The sequence below is a fragment of the Syzygium oleosum genome, unplaced genomic scaffold (assembly GCF_021117445.2).
Source record: "Syzygium oleosum isolate NSW1041296 unplaced genomic scaffold, Sole_v2.1 Sole_v2.33, whole genome shotgun sequence".
In the NCBI taxonomy this organism is placed as follows: domain Eukaryota; kingdom Viridiplantae; phylum Streptophyta; class Magnoliopsida; order Myrtales; family Myrtaceae; genus Syzygium; species Syzygium oleosum.
In genome coordinates, this window is record NW_026607517.1 from 532,059 (window position 1) to 553,892 (window position 21,834).

General features: G+C 43.4%; 3 protein-coding genes and 1 pseudogene across 3 annotated transcripts; 2 read left to right on the plus strand and 2 right to left on the minus strand.

Annotated features, from left to right (window-relative positions):
* Positions 1–1,449: 1,449 nt before the first annotated feature.
* On the minus strand, positions 1,450–3,995 carry LOC115690356 (putative F-box protein At1g23770). Its single transcript, XM_030616688.2, has one exon. The coding sequence runs from the start codon at positions 3,806–3,808 to the stop codon at positions 2,735–2,737; it is 1,074 nt and encodes a 357-aa protein (XP_030472548.2). The 5' UTR covers positions 3,809–3,995; the 3' UTR covers positions 1,450–2,734.
* Positions 3,996–4,609: 614 nt separating this feature from the next.
* On the plus strand, positions 4,610–11,762 carry LOC115690355 (uncharacterized; annotated as a pseudogene).
* A 1,312-nt stretch (positions 11,763–13,074) lies between these two features.
* Positions 13,075–14,931, minus strand: LOC115690342 (F-box protein SKIP22-like). Its single transcript, XM_030616670.2, has one exon. The coding sequence runs from the start codon at positions 14,877–14,879 to the stop codon at positions 13,395–13,397; it is 1,485 nt and encodes a 494-aa protein (XP_030472530.2). The 5' UTR covers positions 14,880–14,931; the 3' UTR covers positions 13,075–13,394.
* A 3,715-nt stretch (positions 14,932–18,646) lies between these two features.
* LOC115690349 (phytosulfokines-like) lies at positions 18,647–19,291 on the plus strand. Its single transcript, XM_030616683.2, has 2 exons — positions 18,647–18,805; positions 18,910–19,291. The coding sequence occupies exons 1-2, from the start codon at positions 18,683–18,685 to the stop codon at positions 19,036–19,038; spliced, it is 252 nt and encodes an 83-aa protein (XP_030472543.1). The 5' UTR covers positions 18,647–18,682; the 3' UTR covers positions 19,039–19,291.
* The last annotated feature ends 2,543 nt before the right edge of the window (positions 19,292–21,834 follow it).

Consider the following 21,834-nt stretch of genomic DNA (forward strand, 5'->3'; position numbering starts at 1 on the left):
GAACATCCGTTTGAACATGGGCAATTGTTTCGGAGAGTCCCTATAATGATAATACGAGACCATGAGAGACCATGTTTCTGCACACCCCATCAGCGAGCTTGGCGCCAAGGTTCTCCGAGCTCGGTCTCGGGTGCTCGACGAGGCTCGAGGCTGCCCGCACGCATGGCGATTGAGATATTCGGGCATATCGCAGACACAGTCTCCGAGCGTGAGTGGTTTGTATCAAGAAAGGGCTGCAACGGGTGTGGGTTGAATCTGGTGTTCTTCGCCATTACGCGCGATGCCTAGTTCCTTGTCACGGTCGACCGACCCCCCGTTTCATCGCCGCTTCACGATTCACTGCGGATCCTGCGATTTCATATTTATACCTTCGGCGTTGTGTTTTCCAGACCCCTGCAACTATCCATCACACAGACCCCATCACGAGCTCTCTCTCTCTCTCTCTCTCACACACACACATGACTCACAAGCTCAGCGAATCTCACGCTCAGCGAATCTCACGCAAGAAATAACATACTTTTACTTCTATCAAGCATAAAAACAAACACTCGGCGTGCAAACTCAGAAAGCCAATGTATGCTCAAGGAGAACACCTTCGGGCATGTTTGGTTTAGCATTTGAAATTCTCATTTGGGCTCTAAAGTCCATTGAACAAATATAAATGACGTTTGGCAATTTTTTTGGAACACTTTGGGGAAATACAATTGCATATCCAAAGACTTCTAAAGTCCTTTAGCCCAAGGCAGGTCTGGAGGCACTTTGACAAGTTGTATTTTCAGAATGCAAGGTGCACTGTTCATGCGCACTGTTCATCTTCCCGGGGAACCAAATCGGAGATCGGCCACGGCCGCCTGAGGGGTTGGTCGACCTCCGGCAACCGCCGCTTGGGGGTCGCCCGACCCCGACGACCGGTGGCCGGACCCACGCAACCCAGGCGATGCCTAGGTCAAGCGACCTTAGGCCGCCTCGCTTGAGGTTGCGCGACCCAGGCGACATCGCCTTGCCTGAGGTTGTGCGACCTAGGCGAGGCTGGCCGTTGGCGGTTGGCCGACGGCCTACTAGCGATGGCTGAGTTCTTTGCTAATTTGTTTTTTTTTAAATATTAGCAAAAGTCCTTTACAAAATTAGTTTTTACTAAACGGTATTTAGACCAAAGTTGCTTTCAAACATGATTTTAAAATACATATTACCAAACACTACTTGTATTTCGAAAAACCCTTTTAACTCAAAGGCCTTTGCATTTTGCCAAAGGCATTCCCCAAAGCCAAACCAAACAGGCTCGAAATAGACCTTGCACAAACACCGAATCTCGGCTAACCGGTGCAAGGAGAACACGTGACTACAAGCTAACGCCGAAATCACCGATCCACGAAAACATCAGAGCAAATTCATATGGGAATATGCTAGTAACTCATCGTCCCAAAAAGAAAACTGAAGTAAGGAACAAATCTCGTTCACCTGCCATGCTCTTTGAAACCAAGTACTACCAATCTCATCCGTGACCAAAAACTCAATTGGCATGTTCTAAAGGCAAAGCCCTTTTTCACTTCTCTTTGTTTATACGAAATATAGAACAACACCAAAATAAAAGTTCAAAGAAAAATGGAAATCCACCATCACGTGGATCGAAAGTGGGTTTCAATAACATATCCATTTAGACTCACTTCTTTTGGACTTTTTGAGCTGATCATTTATGAGCCACTTAAATAAATATGGGTTAAAATATGGGTTAGCGACCCATATTGACAGTTCCAGCCAAGCGCAAGTGTTCCCACCCCAGTACATTGATCCATTTGTGCTTCTCGAAGACGACGGAAGAATATCCCAAACAGCTCCTCGAATTAATTTGAAGCAGAAAATGTCAGTCGCTCGAGGCAATTCATCGAAGATCTCTGTTGCAACTTGCTACACGTAACCTTCGATGCTCTTGTGTTGGTTGCCGGTTGGCTTGTTATCTTCATGCAATTGCTTGAAAGATGTAATTGCCACTCATATTGCTGTGTTCAATTGGTTATATGTCCCGGATGAAGCAGGCTGCTCAGTTTGTTTCTTGTATATACTTACATCTAATCACGTAAATGTGCAACATCATACCACCAGATAGCACCACTGGTCTCTGATGTCTAAATTTCGGCCGTAAGCGCAAGCTATGTACGCATGGTAATACCGATTTTAATCCATTAGGTCGATAATATGACATGAATCGTACGATGCAATCAAGCGCCTCTTAAGAATGAAATCAAGTCAGCTTTAATTAACTTCATGGCCGGGAAAGGCAAAGCTTTAATCAACTTTATTCTGCCAAGAGAACCTCTAATCAACTTTTATTGAAACAAGCAAGTAGTTGTCAAGAACACACAACTTCATGTACAACGGAGTAGTCGGTATTGGTAACATGGAAAGCGAGACTTCTGTAAAACTAAATTGGCAGTAGAACACATCCTCATCGTGCTAAGTGCTAAGCACCCAATTCTATCTTTATAGCAATCATTTCATATACACGTCCAGTGCCACAATATCTCAGCAGCCATTGCGCGACAGTCTTCGAGATCTATTCAAATCTTTCGGCAAGAGTTGAGCTTCACGAAATGGCTGTCTGAAGAGAGGTGGAACACAGGACCAGATAAGCGATCCATTATCATTGACTATAATTCTGGAGACCATGAAGCCTTCGTAACCTTGCCAGTTCACTGGCAAAGGCGTCTGCGACCAACTGAGCGTCTTCTCTTCTTTTTCACCTCTGAGCTTCTCGGTCTGCTCTTCTTGTTCGCCTCCGAAGATGGCGTCTGTGACTATCTGAGTATCCCCCTCTTCGCTTCTTCCACGACCGTGCGAAACGCTGCTTCCAATCGATCATCCCTTGGCTTTCTGTCGTCTTCTTTTTAAACTCATCCATGTACTTCTGCTTCCACAAGTCATTACTGGATGTCAAATACCGAAGTTCCGAACACACACACCCTACCCTTGCTAGGTCAATGCCAGAGAGCGATTCGAAAATCTTGAGCTTCAGTTCCGTGGGAACGTACGTGAAATAAGACGGGAGCGACAAACCAACACTTTCGGTTAGGTCTAGTAACAGCGGCAATGCCAAGTAATCTTTCACAATCCTCCAGAACTCGAACATTCTTTTTACGGGATATGAACTCCAAAAGCCACCATTATCATCCGCTTCCATATCATTATTGTCATCGCCTTTCGCCCACATCCGCATCAACTCGACAGCAGGAGCAAAGCTGCGCATATCCAAACAACAGACCCTGGGCAAACCCGCCAAGACGCTAGGCAAACCCAAGTTGGCATTAGCCAAAGATCCGTAGACAGTGATGAAATGACCTGGGCTCTGAAACGTCAAAGTTACACTCTCGGGCATGTTCAGACCCTGGCTCCTAGCCACAAGCTCAGGCAGACTATACCGCAACGAAACCGGATTCCTGCATAACCGATCAGCAGCAGGCATTCCGGTCGCTGGCGGATCAAGCGCAACGAAACCGGATTCCTGCATAACCGCGTGCACCGCCATGACTATAAGCTTACCACCGTTCTTACCCAACTCCTCTTTCAAAATCCTCTCCGTCAAGACCCTCTTGAAAAGAAAGTAAGGCTCGGATAACTTGGTGCGAATCACAACCGGCCCATCCACGGTGAGAACGCCAGCACTTCCAGAAGAAGAATTACCTCGACCCTTGGCGCTGCTTCCCGAAGCTTCGACTTGCTGTCCATCTTCAGGAACCAAATGGGTCATCTCCGAATCCACAGCCCCCTCATCCTCAGGCCGCCCTCCTAAACCGGGGCAATCTTCAGAATCCATGACCCCTCGTGTCCTCGAGAGAAGACCTGATCCAATGCTTCCTGTAAAGGAATTGGGGTTCGAGAGGAGGCTATGATCTCACCAGGAAAGGATGCGAGGCCGAGAGATCGGAGAGAACCGGTGGAGTCCGGTGACTGAAGCTCCGTCCGTGGCGGTTGAGAGAGAGGCGGGAGGAGGAGAGTGTTGAGTGGCAATCGGCATGTCATCAGTATCACTATTATATTTCGCCTCCAAGGGGTTCTACTTTGTAGAAAGCGAAAATGACACAAAGGCTTTCATTAATTTTGACTCAATATATAACGTGGCTTCTTGAACTTTTTAATCTGCGACTACAAAAACTTGTTTTTCCGAGTAAATTTCAACGAAAAATTTGGAAAAATTCGCTGAAATCGAATTTCCAAACCAAAAAATTGAACGGTTGGTAATCAAGTCGGGAATTCTTCCAACGAAAAATTTCAATTTTCGTGGAAATTTGTGATAAATTTTTTCGTTGGAAAATTCGTTGGAAAATCCTGTGGCTGAATTAGTTGGAAACGAATTTTTTTCCGACAATTTTTTTCGTTGGAAATTACAAATTTTTTTTTTTTTGGTCGAAGTTAAAATCGTGGAAATTTTTTTTTCCATCGAGAAAGAATTTCTTTTGGTCAAAATTTTTTTTTTGATCGAAAAATAGCCCTCGTCGCCCGGCGAGGGCCGCCGTCGCCGGCGAGGGGCTGGGGCTCGTCGCCGCAAGGGCCCGCCTCGTCACCGGGCGAGGGCTAGCCTACGTCAGCCGTTGCGAGGGCCGAGCTTCCGCCGGCCATGGCGAGCTCGGCCCTCGCTATGGCAGCGGCGAAGGCAAGCCATCAGTCGTTGGCGAGGCCGAGCGCCTGGATCTCGAGGCGAAAGCCCGAGCTCGCCGACCATGGCGAGGCTCCGGCCCTCACCATGGCCGAAGATGAAGAAGAAGCAAAGAAGCAGCAGCTAGGCTGGAGTGTGTTTCGCTGGCCGCCGCTCAGGTCAAGTCCGATCGTGCGCCTCCTAGCTCCCGCCGGCCATGGCGTAGCCGAGCTCGCCATGGTCGGCGAGGGCTCGAGCTCGCCATGGCCGGCGAGCTCCGCCGGCCTCGCGCCGGGCGACTGAGGCCTTGGTGGCGTCGGGGGTGGCTCTGGGCCGTCGCTTGGGAAGGCCGAGGCTTGAGGCAATCATGGAGCGCCGTGAGTCTGAGGAGGAGTGGGGGGCTGGGGAGGCTGTGAGGGGGAGACTCGGGAGGAGAGAGGTGAAGGCGAAGGAGAGAGAGAGAGAGAGAGAGTGAATGTGGAAATTGAAAGTTGTGGGAATAACGAGCGAAAAATAAGGAACAAATATGCAAAATTCGTGGGAAATTTCCCACGAAGATTTGCAGAAACGAAAATCAGTACACACTAAAATAATTTGTCTGAAAAATTGAAATTCGTTGGAAATTTCAACGAATTGGTTTAGTATACACACGGAAAGTAATCGGCTAGGAAAATTGAAATTCGTTGAAATTTTCAACGATTTTCCAACGAATATAAAAAATAATTTTAATAGTACGTGGCTTTTTTTCGTTGCTAGACTCATTGGAAATTTCAACGAATTTTCCTAGCGAATATCAAAATGCTTGAACAAGATGCTTGGTTTTTGTAATTCGTTGGAAAATTAAGCTGGAAATTTCCAACTAAAAATTGTAAACACTTTGAAATAATGAGCCCGGAAAATGGAAATTCGTTGGAAAATTAGTTGGAAATTTCCAACTAATTTTTCCAACGAATATAAAAATGCCGAACAATGCGGGTTTTTTTGAATTCGCCGCAAAATTTGTTGAAAATTTCCAATCTTAATTTTTTTTCGTTGGAAATTTCCAACTTTGAACTTTGCGACGAATAGTTTTTGTTGGAAATTTCCAACGGAATTTGCGACTAAAAATTTTTCGTTGGAAATTTCCAACGAATTTTACTTTTTGTTGGAAAATTTGTCGCAAATTTGCAACGAAATTTTTTCGATTGCAAATTTTAGGTGGCAAAAATCCAGTTTTTTTGTAGTGTTGTTCTAATCGTAGTCGAAAAACTTTAACCCAATATAAAAATATAGCCTCTGAACTTTTAATTTGTTCAATGTCGTCTCCGAACTTTTGGTACATATTCAATTTAGTCTATGAACTAAATAAAAATGTTAAATGTAATTTAGGGACTACGTTGAATAGATACCATTAAAAGTTTAGGGACCATATTGAATATTAGGTACAATTTCAGGGACTATATTGAACAAATTAAAAGTTCATGGACCACATTGCTTATTCGATCAAAGTTTAAGGACTATTTGTGTCATTATCCCTTATAGAAAATCAATTAAATCATCCATAAAGACCTAGCGTGGCAAATGAATACTCTGCTAAACAAGAACCGTGCTTACGAAACAACCATTTAGATAGTTGCCATGAACACCTCCTAATATACAAGCATCTTAGGAGATGTTTTACGACTATATTTATTAGTTTTAAAACACTTGCGATAAGCCCACCTCTTGTACATAAAAAGGATCCAAAATAGAAAATTCCTTTTAAGGAGACCATATTCAAATTAGAAAACCACCGAAACTGGAAAACTAGTTCAAATAAGGAAATTTCACGAATTCAAACTCCAGAGATATTATCAACAGAGAAATGATTAGATGACAGTTTTTAATCTATTGTAAAAATAACAATTTGTTTGGGATAAAAAAAATCAAATAATAAATAATTATAAGTTATTGTGAGGTCCATTCTTTTAAAAATTTGTGGTTCACAATAAACTGTTATTCTTATAATAACTCAAAAACTGTTTTGCTAGTAAAACCTTTATTAATATTAGTTATGGCCGCTGGCCATGGGCTATGGAGTACATCGTATGGGTGAATGATCCAAATCACGGACTAAGCAACCAACGGAAGGTAAATTTGGATGGATGATCACAATTTTTCAAAGTGCATTTGGTATTGACGACTTTATACTATTGCCTAAGTAGCTTTTGAGTGCGTTCGTACGCTTTATAGCGAATGCGATGATGCAGCACGCACTTGCTATAATATTTGTATCTTAAAAGAAAAAAGTTAGTGGTGGGGCCTAAAAGAAAAAGAAAAAACAGAAGAAGAATGACTAGACTTGGTTAATAAAGCAGCAACTGCATTTTAAAATTGAGAGCTCGCACAAGCGGAAAGAAAAGGAAAGAGGGAGGAAAAGGGAAAGAAAAAGAAAAAGGAGAGAGATGGCTGTACGTACTCTTGTCATGGAAGTTTCGTCAAGCCATATTTACTTTGTATTGCATCACCAAATAAGTGCTCACGTCCCTCATTTGTCCAATTGAAGTGATTTTTGAAGTTATGATTTGAATTCGGAATTATGTGAGATTCAAGTCGCAAAGTCCAAGTTGCTGAGCTATGGAATTTAATGGAAATAGTGATTTATGGCATTATGGAGCCGTTCGATGGGAGTTGTTTTGAAACAACAGTTTGGCTGGAGTGAGAATTTTAGGGTTTCGGGTGCGAGCTTCGCATTGCAAACAACTTGAATAATCGCTTCAGGTGTGCAATTTGTTGGCGGATGAGTTGTTTTGTTAGTTTAGCCGATTCATAGTTGTTATAGTATTTTACTTGATTTTGACGTCGATTCTCGTTTAATTGTTAAGATTACGAAAGGGTCGGCTCGTGTGTTATTGGTTTTTGGTATTCACAGGTGAGTGGTGTTTTGTCACGAGGCCTTGAGTTGTGACCATGGTAGTTAGGGGTAAGCATTGTTCCACCCTAGAACCGGAAACCGCCCACTAAATATCGGTTCCAAAAAATTGGAACTGGGAACCGTCCGTTAGTTCTATGGACCCACCTGGGAATCGGACCACCGGATCGGTCCAGTTCCCGAGTGGGTCCACGGAACCGGTCCTACCAAGTTTCCTTGGAAAAATCAGAAAATGCATCAATCTAATCCCCACCCGATAGGGGTTGTGCTCACCACACGCCACTTCCACTTTGACCTTAATGCACGTGTATGATGTATCTTCAGTGTACATAATTGTCCTTTCGCATTTGATTTCACCAATTCTTTCTTGTCCAAGTGACAAATGAGCCTTCCATCTAAAATGGTCTGATGCAGAAGTCATAGTAAAAATGCCCCTTCAAGATTTTCTCTGCCATCACCCCTTTATTCCTAGTAACCTGCCAGTACGTACAACCCTCCGAATAAGACACCTAATTACATATCCTCTTCCAATGTTTGACGGGATCACTCCGTCCTAGATGAGATATACAATTGCCCGCATATGGTCCCCTATGATCTGCGAAATAACCACATGTATGAGGATCATTAGCACTCCTTGAAGAAAAAGATGATCACCATCCTGATAATTACTTCAAAAGACTAAATGACACTTAAAAATTGCTACTGATACAAACTTTGAGCTTCGAGTATTAAGCGTCTCGTGCGTTTAGGGTATTAGGATTTCTCTTTTTGTAAATAAAAATTAAATAAATATATAATATATTATTACATTACCGGTTCGGTCTGGGTGGACGGTTCCACACCTGAAACCGGGAACCAGACTGGTATCCATCAATTCCAATTTATTGGAACCGGGAACCCGACCGCTTCCTTTAGTAACCACCGGTTCTGGGCCGGTCCAGTCCGGTTCCGGGTGGTTCAGGCAGTTCTCGATTCTTTTGCACACCCCTAATGATAGTATATTGAGCAATAGATTAGTCAATGGTATGGATCATTGACGTGATTTTTATGGAAATTGATCAATAGACTTGACTTGTTGAAATACAACTCTTATGTGATTCGATATGCATTTTATACCTTGAATTGGGGTTATGAAGTTCTGGTATTGCTTTGTATACATACATAATGGTTGCTCGATCTACTTAGAAAGATATGTATTACTCACTGGGCTGTGGTTGCTCAGCTCTTTCTTTCCCAATCTTTTTAGGTTCCTCGGCTAGCGGCTGCTATCGCGAGGACTTTTTGGGAGTTACACGTATGGTTGTTTATAGTTTGTTGGATTGGCTGAGTTCTAGTTGTACATATTCTTTTTGGTGGATTATATAAACTCAGATGTTGTAATCAATTGGTTTATATATATATAATAGGTTGTTGGTTATGCTGCGTTCTTCGTGTGGAAGAACGGCCATATCATCCCCTTTCTAGTTGAAAGGGCGTGACACTTGTAGTTGCTCGCGGACTCTTCTCCATCTCCTCCTTGTTCACCAAATCGAAGCATGTCCGAGTTTTTAGCAATCTGATCAGATCATCTGTTCGACATTGGCACATGTTGCTGCCCCCTGTCCTGTGCCGACTCTTCGGTCTGCTTTGCTTTAACCAGAGACACACAAGTATAAGTCAAATCCAGTCTCGTAAAATGCTCAGAGCAATTGTTTCGGAGAATCCATATGATTATACGAGACTCTTCAAAAAGCATGTTTCCGCATATGCATCAACGAGCCTGGCGCCAAGATTCTCCGAGCTCAGTCTCAGGTGCTCGACAAGGCTTGAAGCGCCAGGCATGGCGATTAAGATATTCGGGCATATTGCAGACACTATCTCCGAGGATGAATCCTACAAAAAAAACCAATCACGGGAGTAGTTGTATCAAGAAAGGGCTTCAACTGGTGCAGGTTGAATCTAGTATTCTTCACCAATTCGCGCGATGCCACGTTTTGGCCCCCCTTTTATCGCCACTTCACAGTTCACTGCACATCCTGCGATTTCACATTACAGCTACGTCATTGTCTTTCGAAGCCCTCCGCAACTAGCTATAACAATGGTATTGATGTCTGCAACTTTTCGTGTGAGAGGCATCTTGAAAATAAATTCGTGGAAACTAGGAACGAGCATGGTCCGGATGGGCGGTTCCTACCATGGTACCGAGAACCACCCATTAAAGATCGGTTCCGAAAAATTGGAATCAGGAATCGCCCGTTGCCACCCGGAATTTGGGTCCGGTTCCTGCAAATGGAGGTGACCAAGAGCGAGAGAAGGAGGCAATGAACGGCCAAAGACGCGGTCGTGAGTTGATGATAATTGAGAGTCGAGTTTCAGATTAGAGATTTTAGGGTTTTCATTTTTCTTAAAAAAAAAAATTTGTTGAAATTTTTATAAAAAGTTATATATATACCAGTCTGGTCTGGGTGAGCGGTTCTACGCCTAGAACTGGGAACCAGACCGGTACTCACTGTTTCTAGTAAATGGGAATCGGAAACTGGGCTAGTCCCCACGGGAACCGCCGCTTCTGGGCCGGTCCGGTCCGGTTCCGGACGGTTTTTGATTTCTTTGCATACCCCTAGTGGAAACAGTAAATTGGATGAAAATGGTAAGTCTTCTCAGGACTCCTACTGTTGATTACGAAATCCTACGGTTGCATTTTTAGTTTGGTTGGGTCTTAGCTTGGTGGGACTGGGAGTTTAAGAAAGCGGTGGAGGAGATTGGAGAAGCCGTAACATAGGTGGAGAAGATGTTTAGATGATATAGCGATCTCTGTGGCAGCTAGAATTGTGGAGTTCACTGTAGTGCCGATTTTGCAGCATGTACAATATGTATTTTCCTCTAAAAGTAACGTCAACGAGTTGAAAGATGAGCATAGAAGGTTAGTCGAAAAGAGGGCTAGTGTGCAACTGCTAGTAGATGAGGCCGAGAGGAACTTTACTGGAGGTTGCGCCAGCTGCTGCGAGCTGGTTGAAAAGCGTCGATGAGATTAATGAAGATGTGAGAGGGTTCTTCGGAGATGAAGTTACTGTCAATCTAAAGTGTTGTAAAGGGTGGCGTCCCGATCTGAAGAGGCACTATTTACTTAGCCGGAGGGCTAAGAAGAAGAGTGCTTTCGTTGCTAAGCTTGAAAGGGATGGAGAATTTGATGAAGTAGCTTACCCTGCTTCCCCACGAAAATTGGGGAGAACATTTGCAGGTGGTTCTAAGGGCCTTGAATCAAGGACAAAGGTTATGAACCAGATAGTGGATGCAACCAGATTGTGATATGGGACAATGGCCAGAAGAAGATACATGCCAAGATTGGCATGCGATTTCCCTCCTTTTTGATCAATTGCATGACCATTCATGTGAATGGGACTATCCGAAGTTAAAACTTTTGCAAAGGGCATGCACAAATACTTCTCAGACACTTCCCGATAATCTCTTTAGAGGAACGAAAGAACTCGATGTTCTTACTTTGCTGGGATTATCGATCCAACGAGCAACTTCATCTCTTCAATTCTTGCTGAACCTTCAAACTTTGCGTTTAGAGTTTTGTCAGTCGAGAGACGTGTCCATTGATTGGAACATTAAAAACACTGGAAATTCTTAGATTGGTCGGCTCAGAATTGGAGTAGTTACCTGAAGAAATAAATCTTCTCAAGAAGCTGAGAAGTCTTGATTTAAGAGGTTGCAAAAGTCTCCGAAGAATCCCTCCTTGTGTTCTCTCAAATTTATCTCTCTTGGAAGAGTTATGCTTAGGGTACTGCTTTGACAGTACGAGAGAATATGGCAGTGGTCAAGAGAGTAATGCGAGTCTTGGTGAGTTGACAGCTTCGCAATGTCCGAGTGATTTACACATTTGCATAAGAGAACCTGAAATCTTGCCAGACGGTCTCCTTTCAAAGAAGTTAATGAGATTTACCGTAGAATTGGGACGTTCTCTTACTCGGTTCTCATGTTCCTCTCAAAACAAGAAAAATCTACTCGCATCTCCCAGCAAACCCAGCAAGAAGAAGGGCCTGAGGAGAAAGGGGACTGAGCAGCTGCCAACCTTCAGATACCCTAGCTCATGGCATGACTGGTGCCCAAGACACAATGTTTCGATGATGGAGATTGACGTGGAAGATCCACTGATAAAAAATATTAATGTGCTGCTAGAGAAATGCGAAGTTCTTTATATAGATGTCCGTGGTTCGACAAATATTTCCTACGAGCTGGACAAAGCAGGATTTGTCGTCTTGAAGAGATTACTAATCGCACAGTGTGGGTTTAGAGTATGTAATAAACCCGACAAAGCAGGATTTGTCCTCTTGAACTTGCATGGAGCCTTATTAGAGCTTTAGCTACAGCACATGACATTCTATCTGGTTGAGCTGGTCCTGATGGATTATACCTTCAGCGTAGTGTAGTCACCACCATCAATGTCTGCATCAGCGTCGGTTTATACAGCTCGATACCTTCTGGGTGTATGCTCTCTGTGGAGTGAGGCACAGGCACATCAGTTCTGCACTATCTACTCAGAGTCTCAGCTTAGGTAAACTGAAACATGCCATTTTTGCCTTTAACTGTGATCGCCCATTACAAAGGGAAGTAACTATCTGATTTTCTTCTGAGTTGGCCTCCTTGCTTTTGTTGTTGTTTGCTCTATGAAAACTTCTTCCTTCCAATGGATACTGCTTTGAGCGCCTATTGAGCAAGCACTCGAATGCTGGAGAAGCTAAAACTTCAGGTTGTATACAGGAAGTTACCCGAGGCTCAACAAGGGTATGTCGAGCTCGTCCTTCCAAGGGAGACCTCCGTATATGGCAATTTATCTACCGTTGACCCTCCTCAAAGTTCCGAATTGTCCTTACAGACGGAGGGTGGTAATACCATTGCTAAAGATGGGAAATTCGCCGACGATGGCAAATGAGATGCGAAACAAGCAGTGGCCATCGGTTAGTGGGAGCGGGAGCAGCAGGTTGTGGATTTGAGTCCAACCTTCTTTCATCTCTTAATCGAAGGAAGATTCAAGGCCTATGAGACGCTTGCCAAGCATCTTAACTGGATGGAGGCAATATTCTAGGGAGAACCGATGCTCGGTCTCAAGGTGAGCATGACGTCCAAGGTCGATCTGATGTCCCATTGATGGAATCTCCTTGTTGTGCTTGAAATGCCATGTCAATTTTAGAACTTAAATGCAAAAACGAAAACCCTATCCTCATGTCTTAGCAAGTTATGATAACGTACATTTAGTCGTGATACTTCTGAAAAAGATAAGTAGACAAGCAAAAACCTAAAAAAAATTTGTACCTACATTTGAGATCTATTACTTTGTGGTCCAACAACTATCAATCCACGAGGAATGACTTATAAAGGAATTGTTGAAGCATATGCCAGGGTATACCAGAAAATTATGATCCTAACTCTTTATGCCTTAGTCCAAATAAGTTTCAATACCGGATGACATTGCTTCACCTGCATGGATCCATTCAGATATCACGTTCACATGAGAATAACACCACATCAATAAAAAAGCCTGCACAATTACACCACCTCAATAAATTACACCACCTCCAATAACAACTAGTGATACTTAGATATGCAGGTCAAGTTTCATAAACTTCATTGGAAGTTCTTCAAAGACTGAAGAATTATTTCCAAGGAAAAGGATGCGCTAGCCATGTAGTGGGGAAGGAGACCTCCAGCACACCAAGAAAGTACAAAGCAACAGTGAAAAATGAACCTCTACATTATTCTACTAACACATGTTTATCTTGCTAAAAACATAGACCTGTACACAATAGTGGCCAACCACAGATGCCTCCAAAGCCACCATATCTCAGCAGCCACCGCTTGACAGTCAATTAAGATCTGTTCAAAACCCAACTCATGTCAGCCATTAAGTCCTCCCAGATTGCAGTTGGGGGTGATGTTCCGCCGGAATTGAACTCGACGAAATGGCTGGCCAAAAGGAGGAGGAACCCCAAGACCAGGTAGGCGGTCATAATCTCCACCTATAATTCCTGGAACAATGAAAGGGCTCGGATCCCTCCTGATCCTAAAGTAGAAAGGCCTGTCCACACGAGCAAGTGTCTGCCTCCAACTACTCTCCCTCTTCCTCTTCTTCTTCACCTCCGATGTGAAAGTCTGCTTCCAATTGATCGTCTGTCGGCTTTCTATCCGTGGTTCAAACTCCTCAACATACTTCTGCTTCCACAAGTCATCATTGGATGTCAAATACCAAAGTTCCGAGCATACACACCCTGCTCTCGCAAGGTCAATACCAGAAAGCGATTCGATAATCTTGAGCTTCAGTTCCGTTGGAAGGCGTGTGAAACAGGACGGGAGCGGCAAACCAACCCTCTCGGTTAGGTCTATTAACAGAGGCAATGCCAAACCGTCTTTCACAATCTTCCAAAACTCAAACACTTCTTTTTCGGAACTCGAACTCGAAGAGCCACCATCCTCATTCACTTCCACACCGTCATTCGCCCACATCACATCTATAATAGGAGCAAACCTACGCTCATCCAAACAGATCCTACGCAAACCCGACTTGGCCTTAGCCAGAGACCCATACACAGTTATGAAATGACCTAGACTCTGAAACTTCAAAACAACACTCTCAGGCATATTCAGACTCTGTGTCCCATCCACAACAAGCTCGGGCAGACTGTACTGCAACGAGATGGTAAAGGCCCTAGACGGCCATTCACCAGGGAGATGAAACCGGTCGGCACGCATCCCGGTCACCGGATCGACCGCGACGAAACCGGATTCCAGCAGGACCGCGTGCACCGCAATAACCAGAAGCCGATGGTCACCGCCGTCGCCATCCAGTTCTTCCCTCAAAACCCTCCTCAGAAAGTAAGGCTCGGAGAACCTACTGCGAACCACAACCGACCCATCCCCAGCGACGAAACCCTCCCCCTCAAAATCATCACTTCCAGAGACAGAATTACCTCGCTCCTCGGCGCTTCCCGAAGCATCGACTTCCCGCGCATCGTCTTCAGGAACCGAATCGATCATCTCCGAATCGGGCAAACCTTCGGGATCCATGTCCGCGTGACCCCGAGAGACCTGACTCGATGCACCTGCAGAGAAATTGGGGTTCGAGGAGTTATCATCTCCCCGACTGACGGAGTAATAGACGAGGTCGCCGGACGCGAGGCCGAGGGACTGGAGGGAGCCGGCGGGGTCCGGCGACCGGAGCTCGTCGGTGCGGTTGAGGGAGAGGCGGAGGGACGAGCCGGGAGGCGGCGGCGGAGGGGGGAGGCGGTCGGCGAGGATCTGGCGGAGCTGGGGGAGAGAGCAGGGGTCGGGGACGTCTAGCTTGAGGGTCTCCTTGGATTCCAGAGATCGGAGCCGGAGCTTCATGATGACGATGATGATCAACCGCAGCGATGTTTCATCCCGTTCGTGTGGGAAGGGGAAGAGCCAAGAGGAGTCAAAGTTCCCATCTTTCTCTTAAATTAAAGAGGAAGAAGAAGACCACCGCCTTTCGGGCCCATTACAAGTTTGTTTCAGGCCCAATAACCATCAGAATCAGTTCTAAACTTCGCCACTAAGGAATGCCTGCCTAACATTCTCATTGCATTTCCCCATTTATGGTTTTGCCCGAACTAGGGGGCGAGCATGGTTTCAGTGTAGACTTTGGAATAGAAAAATCGGACCGGTGGGAACCTGTTCGGTTTTCGGGTTTTAAGATATGCAGAGTTGATTCCGGATTCTAAAAATTGGGGAACCTATTTCGATGGGTAGGTTTTAAGTTCTAGGTAAGTGGAAGATGGAACTTAGAACTTGAAACAAGTTTTTACGGTTTTTTTTTTCTATGTCTTCGCGTGATCCTGCGGTATTCCATGACATCTGATGATGAGTGTATAATTTAGAATCACTTGTATGAGTTTCCATTTTATGATCGAGACTTTTGATTTGTTAATATTTTATATTTTTCGTGTGTCAAAATATAAATCGTGGTCAGTCAATCGTAACAGCAAGTGGTGGTCATTAAAGTTGTCTATTCACTGCAATCGTTCGATTAATGATACATGTAGAACCTGGGTAGATCTTGGAACCTGGGTAGACCCTGTAACATGGTAGATTTTAGGTTCCGGGGTATGTAAGGTAAGTTCCAGGTTCAAAAAAATGATGAACCTGTTCCAACTAGTAGGATGTAGGTTCTAGGAGGAACCGGAACCTGAACCTGAAACCGCTCATCCTTAATCAGAACTATCGCCTCGCCACAGCTTCATTTACAAGATTTTGTTGCCGCCCCCCGTCCCTATTTCCTCACGGGCAATTCGCAACATTGTATGTTGAAGAGTTATCAGGGCGTCACACATGCTATATCGTCATTTCTGCCTCGCGGTATGGGGCTTCAAATTTGCCGCATGACCTCAGGCACTATATTGTAATGTGTTGATAATCTATCGCAGTTGATGGAAACGGCATTGAAGATAAAACTGAGAAGTGAGCTTTAGCTTACGAGGATGGATATGAGAAAGGAATCTAGGAAGTATGTTACTGGAGATGAGAGGATTATCAGGCTGGTATAGGTTCTCTCTTCTTGATTCCCACTTACTTATGTCTGCAGGCAAATGAATGAGCCTGTGATTGTAGCCTTCGCAACTTATCGAGTCCATGGTCGAATTTCCTAGTCCGACCCGGGGGAAGGTACTATTGCTAGGAATGAATTTTGTCATATAGACAGGCCACTTACATTCACCGAGAAGGATATATCTAGTTACCGGCAGATTTAGGGTAAATGTATCGTAGTGTGGGCATAATTTGGAGTTTTTGACGGCTTTTTCCCTAACAAAAACAAAAGCTACTTGGTAGGATTTGGAGAATGCACATATGGGCCACGGAGACAGTATGGCCCATTCACGAGTATTCGTTGTTTCTCCATAGCCCAACAACTCGTCCCAGCTTTCATATGGTATCGGTAGGCTACTCTCTACACACTCTTTTGGCAAAGTTGGGATTGAATGGCTCGAAACCTGTCTATATCTAACCCAAAATTAAAGTCTAAACCCATTTCATGATTTATGGATCGCTTGGGACGGATTTTTACCATCTTTATGCTCCTGTCGATAACTTGACCCCCGAGCTCCCTCGCTAACTCAACGAGTCGGTCCATGAGGTCGTTCATTATTCAAAGGCAACAGTGTAAGGAGAAAAATTGCTAACAATAGATTTGAAGGGGTCGGATCAGATATAGATCGAGTGTGGGCCACTAAATCTAGATTTCGTATATATGGGTCAATTTGGGTCGGGTCGACTCGACCCGCTCATTTGACAAGCGTACCTATCAACCAATATATGTTGCTAAGAACACCTCACGACATAAGTGCCTTGAATTTACAATGTCGTAAGTCGTCACGCGAATCTTCCTATCGGAAAACGGGTTTGGTTTCTTCCAAAACAGAGCACCCACCAACCGAAAATAACCGAAGGAACAATAAAATAAAAACAAGAACCGTTGATACAATCTTAAAACAATCATGTGTTGATGGTTTCTCAGCCTCTCCGAGAGGTGGAATCTCGCGATGATCGTTGGAAAAAGAAAAGGAGGAATTGGCCTAAACTTGTCACAAAAGTCTCGACACGAACATCTGACCAAGTAGAAGCTTCTCATCCAAACCATGGTGGGCATGCAGATTGCATACTTATCTTCGGTTGGAGCATAAATTCTTGCCTTTGTTTGTTTTTTTTTTTCCTATTTCAAGCCACCAAACTCCCACCTTGAAAGCAAAAGAATGGCGTTTCATTAAATTGTGCCCAGAAAATAATGGTCTGCCTAGCCATTTCTAGAGGCTGACTTTATTACCTTATTATTTACGAGTCTCTTTGACCATCCTGCTTTCGAAATTCCTAGGATTAGGCACGATGATCTACTTGAGCATTGCCACGAAATATATATACATATGGCCTATGGACCGCCCCACGAGAGTTTTCATCGCGCAATATCGCAGTACTGCATTTACAACACGGGTTTCTTCTCCGAGAATAATGTTATATACTTGGCCAATGATAGACCGGAGAAATCGGTCGCCCCGATCGCTTAGTGTTTACACCCGATTTGCCTCTGAATATGTGGAAATATACCGAACTAACAAATCGGATTATCTTATAAAGACTTGGAAAATCATGCCAAAATCCCAAGGACTTAATTTTATATATGTTGACGACCGCCCATTATTTTGGTCACATGTTTGCATTGGAAGATCTTCGTGGTATGTTTTATAATGGAATATGAAACAATATAAAGTAAGACGACAAAACGCAGAAATACCGTGTGATATTGGTTTGACTATGTTCAACAAATCACTACCATGCATGTTTTATATATATATATATGTTAAGACGAGAATGTCCGAGGAAAAACCGGCGCCGTTTTGTCATCCGGGGGCCACTATGAAACGCGTTGACTATTCAGTGGGAATGCTTCCCCTGTGTAGGTGTGACAGATTGTCAAATTAATTAAATATTGTGGCCAGAAATTATGCAAAAGCATAAGAATGTTCTTTGTGTGTCACAAAGAAGCGCATTTTAATGGAAAAATTCCACGTCTTGACCTTTCTTTCAAGAGATAATTTCGTAAATCAGATAAAAAAAAAAGCTTCGAATTTGAAATAATTTGTACATGATAGTGTGGGGAATAGATCTTGCGTTACATAATCCGCACAAATCTGTATCTCAGTTTTATAAGCCTATTGATGGCGTAAATGCTATTTTAACGTAAGATGCGTGATTATTTTGATAGACGAAATGATTTAGGATGTCCAGCCACTGTGATTTTTGGACTCCCCCATCTAACTTGAAGATTGCAAGTACTTGATATGAAAGAGGGGAGTCACATTCATAGTAAATTATTCAATTTCATTTCCCCAGTTGCAAGGGATCTGGAGCTTATTATCTTTCCTAGATAACATATAATCATGGTTCTAGAACCATTGCATCATTCTTAATATTCAATGACAGAGACGGTCGAGGCCCTATGATCCACCCAACTCAACGCCGTACGAAACTTTTCATTTCCTATGAACAAATTTATCACCTTCATTTATTCAATTTTTTATTATTTATTATTCCGTTTCGCACCTTCCATGCAGCTTCCCCTGTCTCTATAAGTTACGGCGGGTCTCTCCAATTCCAAGCAATTCTAGAGAGTGCTGAGAATGATGAAGGCTTCTAGAGTGGTCATCGCCTTGTCTTTGTTAACCCTCCTCTTGATCTCCGACGTGTCTCGAGCCGCTCGGCCGGCCCCGGCTGGAGGCGATGCGTCGGAAACTCGGCCCGAGGTGCGTTATCTCCCCTTTCTCGAAAACAAAAGGCCCTTTTATTCTCTCTTGTTATGTGTTTCTGGATTGATAGAAAGAAGCTCATGGTGATGGAAATTTTGCAGGGTGTTGATGGTGAAGCAGAGAAGGTAGAGGTGGAGCAGTGTGAAGGAGTTGGAGAAGAGGAGTGCTTGATGAGAAGAACCCTCGAAGCTCACCTTGATTACATCTACACTCAGGAGAAAAAACCCTGATGAACATGCGTGCGCGCCCGCACCCATCATGTTCGGTTGATTTATTACCTATGCTTGTTCATTAGTTGTACTTTCGTTCGACATGATTCTGCAGGATTTTGTATGTAAATGTAATACAGATGGCCTAGGCTCTGTCAAATGTCCCTGCTTTGCTCTTTGCCGTGTGGAACATTGGTCAGGGTCTGGTGCCGTAGAGAGCTTGTGTTCTTGATGTATTAGCTTAGCCTTCCTCAAATTTTCGCTCATTCTATTACTCTTGTGATCATCTCGAGTCTTGACTAATTGAATGGAGGGAAATGGCCCAACCCACTTCCAGATAAGCGATCAAATTCAAAGTCTTATCCATACCTTGGTCTACAGGAATGATGGGTGACTGTTAGGGTTGACCAGAAAGCGAATTGGCGTGCTCCTTTCTCTCGTCCTGTCTAACCTCAACCACACTTTGATTGACTGCATCAAACCCTTTCCTTAACTTTGTTGACTTGTCCTTTCTTCCCGATTTCTGCGGACGGTTGATTTCCATCTACAAGGTGTAGTTGTTATCTTCCCAAAATCTCAGTTCCAACGTCATTCTAGCCCGCAGATCAAGCATATAAGAGCCAAGTCGGGTTGAAGTTCAAACCTACAGGGTAGGTGCTTGCTTTCTTCATCTAGAAGACTAGCGGTCTGAGTAACAGCCAAGCAACAAATATTGCAGTATTTCACTCGAGTATTGCGCTTGCCTCAGACTGCATCAATGGTACTGATCCACCATCCTTGCCAAAAAAATAAGTACTCAATCTCAATGTTCTGCTGTGCATAACAGTGCTTAATATGTCCTTAGGGTTTTCGCTAACAGAAACTCGTCATAAACCCGGCGACAATGTTTTTTGCAAATGAACTCTCGGTATATAAATTACTTTCGGAAACTTGTAAATCGCTTATCTCATGTCACCCGGTTCTCGTTCAAGCAAAATCAAATTATCGTGCGACTCACAATCATGTATGTATAACCCTTGCATATTGGATGAAAGATCTCTTATTTTCCTTAACGTGTCTCGACCCGTATCACATGTGTAAAAAGACCCGCATCACAAATCATTAAAAGGATGCAGGCTAAGAAGACGCGCTCGAATCCCGCACGCATGACAAGAAGTGAGACCCATCAGGAAAAGAGAGAAACCCATTGCCATCACACATCATGCCTCAAGCTTATTATTGAGATTAACAAATCATCATACGATAGCAAAAAATCATAGGCGCACATACCCAATGACCTTAACGATGCGCCATGATGCCGGTGAGCACACGCCGGAAGCCTTTTGATCATTATCATCATGGGCCTCTTTCTCTGTATTTTTCTGTGTAGTTTTTGCCCACTGGTGCTCTCAAAAGTTAAGATTAGGCTGACTTTGGTGCGACAAAACGATTCACTATGCTCCGCGATGAAGCGCCTCATTCCCATCGAGCGAAATTGGTGAACGGAACCTCTTTTCCCCTTCTCTAAACTCGTATACATCTCGACTTGTTTATCCAATATCCAACATTAATTGGAGCCCCGTGAATTTTGTAATAGCGAGGCTACTGCAAGTTCCATTCATAGATAGCCGTATAGAAACTAGCCCTCCAGGATTACATAGAGAGAGATTGATTGATTGATTGATAAGGAAATTACTGGGGGATTGCTAGTTGCTATCGAAGTCATCATGCCTAGTTGCCTACTCAAAGAAGGCTGTGTACAAACCTTGGCGTCCACGCCAGCCCAAAGCCATCCATACATGCTGTCCATCATGCATGGCATAAGGAGATCTTGAGTTCGTTTGACGTCGAGCACCGTATTGGAATTATTTAAGAGTTTCTCTCTTTTTACTCTTCGATCAACTTTTAGGGGTTTGTTTATTTTTTATTTTTTATTTTGGTCGTAAAGGGGTTTGTTTATTTAAAAAAAAGGGATAATGACACAAATAGTCTCTGAACTCTGACTCAATGTATAATTTGATCCCTAAATTTTTAATTTGTTCAATGTACTCCCTGAACTTTGGCATAATATGCAATGTGGTCCATGAATTTTTAATTTATTCAATGTGATCCTTGGACTTTTGGTATATGTTCAATTTTTTTTTTTTTGATAATCGAGGTGTCGCGCGGCGGCAGCTAGGCTTAAATCACAAGGTGATATCCGACTAGTCCTCGAGGGGGCTAGCGCAAGATCCCACCACCACGACCCCCACTTAAATCACCGATGGGCGAGTTTGAACCCGAATCTCTCGTGAGAACCGAGCGCAACCAACGCCCACCGATGGGTGGGTGTACATGTTCAATTTAATCCCTGAATTATATGAAAATGTTCAATTTAGTCCTTCTATTAATTCAAGTATAGGGATTATATTGAATATTTTTATATAGTTCAATGACTAAATTGAACATGTACTAAAAGTCCAAGGATCACATTGAACAAATTAAAAGTTCAGGGACCACATTGAACATCAGGTCAAAGTTCAGGGACTACATTAAACAAATTAAAAGTTCAAGGACCAAATTGCATATTGGGCCAGAGTTTAGGGACTGTTTGTGTCATTTTTCCTTAAAAAACGAATGATTTGAATAATATTTTCTTAAAATTGATCTCTTCTGTCGCTTCTAAAAACGAATAAACAAAAAATATTTTCTTCGTTCGCATTGTTTAGACATAAATTGTTGTCGATAATGAAATAATTTTTCGTCGACTAATTATTTCAAGTGATATAAGCGATTATTTTTGGGAAAATATTTTTCAAATTTTTCATTTTTCGTGAAACAAACGAAGTCTAAATTAAA

Excerpts from the sequence above, each read along its gene's own strand:
- LOC115690356 (XM_030616688.2), bottom strand. The coding sequence starts at position 3,808 with ATGGATTCTGAAGATTGCCCCGGTTTAGGAGGGCGGCCTGAGGATGAG.
- LOC115690342 (XM_030616670.2), bottom strand. The coding sequence starts at position 14,879 with ATGAAGCTCCGGCTCCGATCTCTGGAATCCAAGGAGACCCTCAAGCTA.
- LOC115690349 (XM_030616683.2), top strand. The coding sequence starts at position 18,683 with ATGATGAAGGCTTCTAGAGTGGTCATCGCCTTGTCTTTGTTAACCCTC. Across the intron at positions 18,806-18,909 it reads CGTCGGAAACTCGGCCCGAG|GGTGTTGATGGTGAAGCAGA; the intron begins GTGCGTTATCTC and ends GAAATTTTGCAG.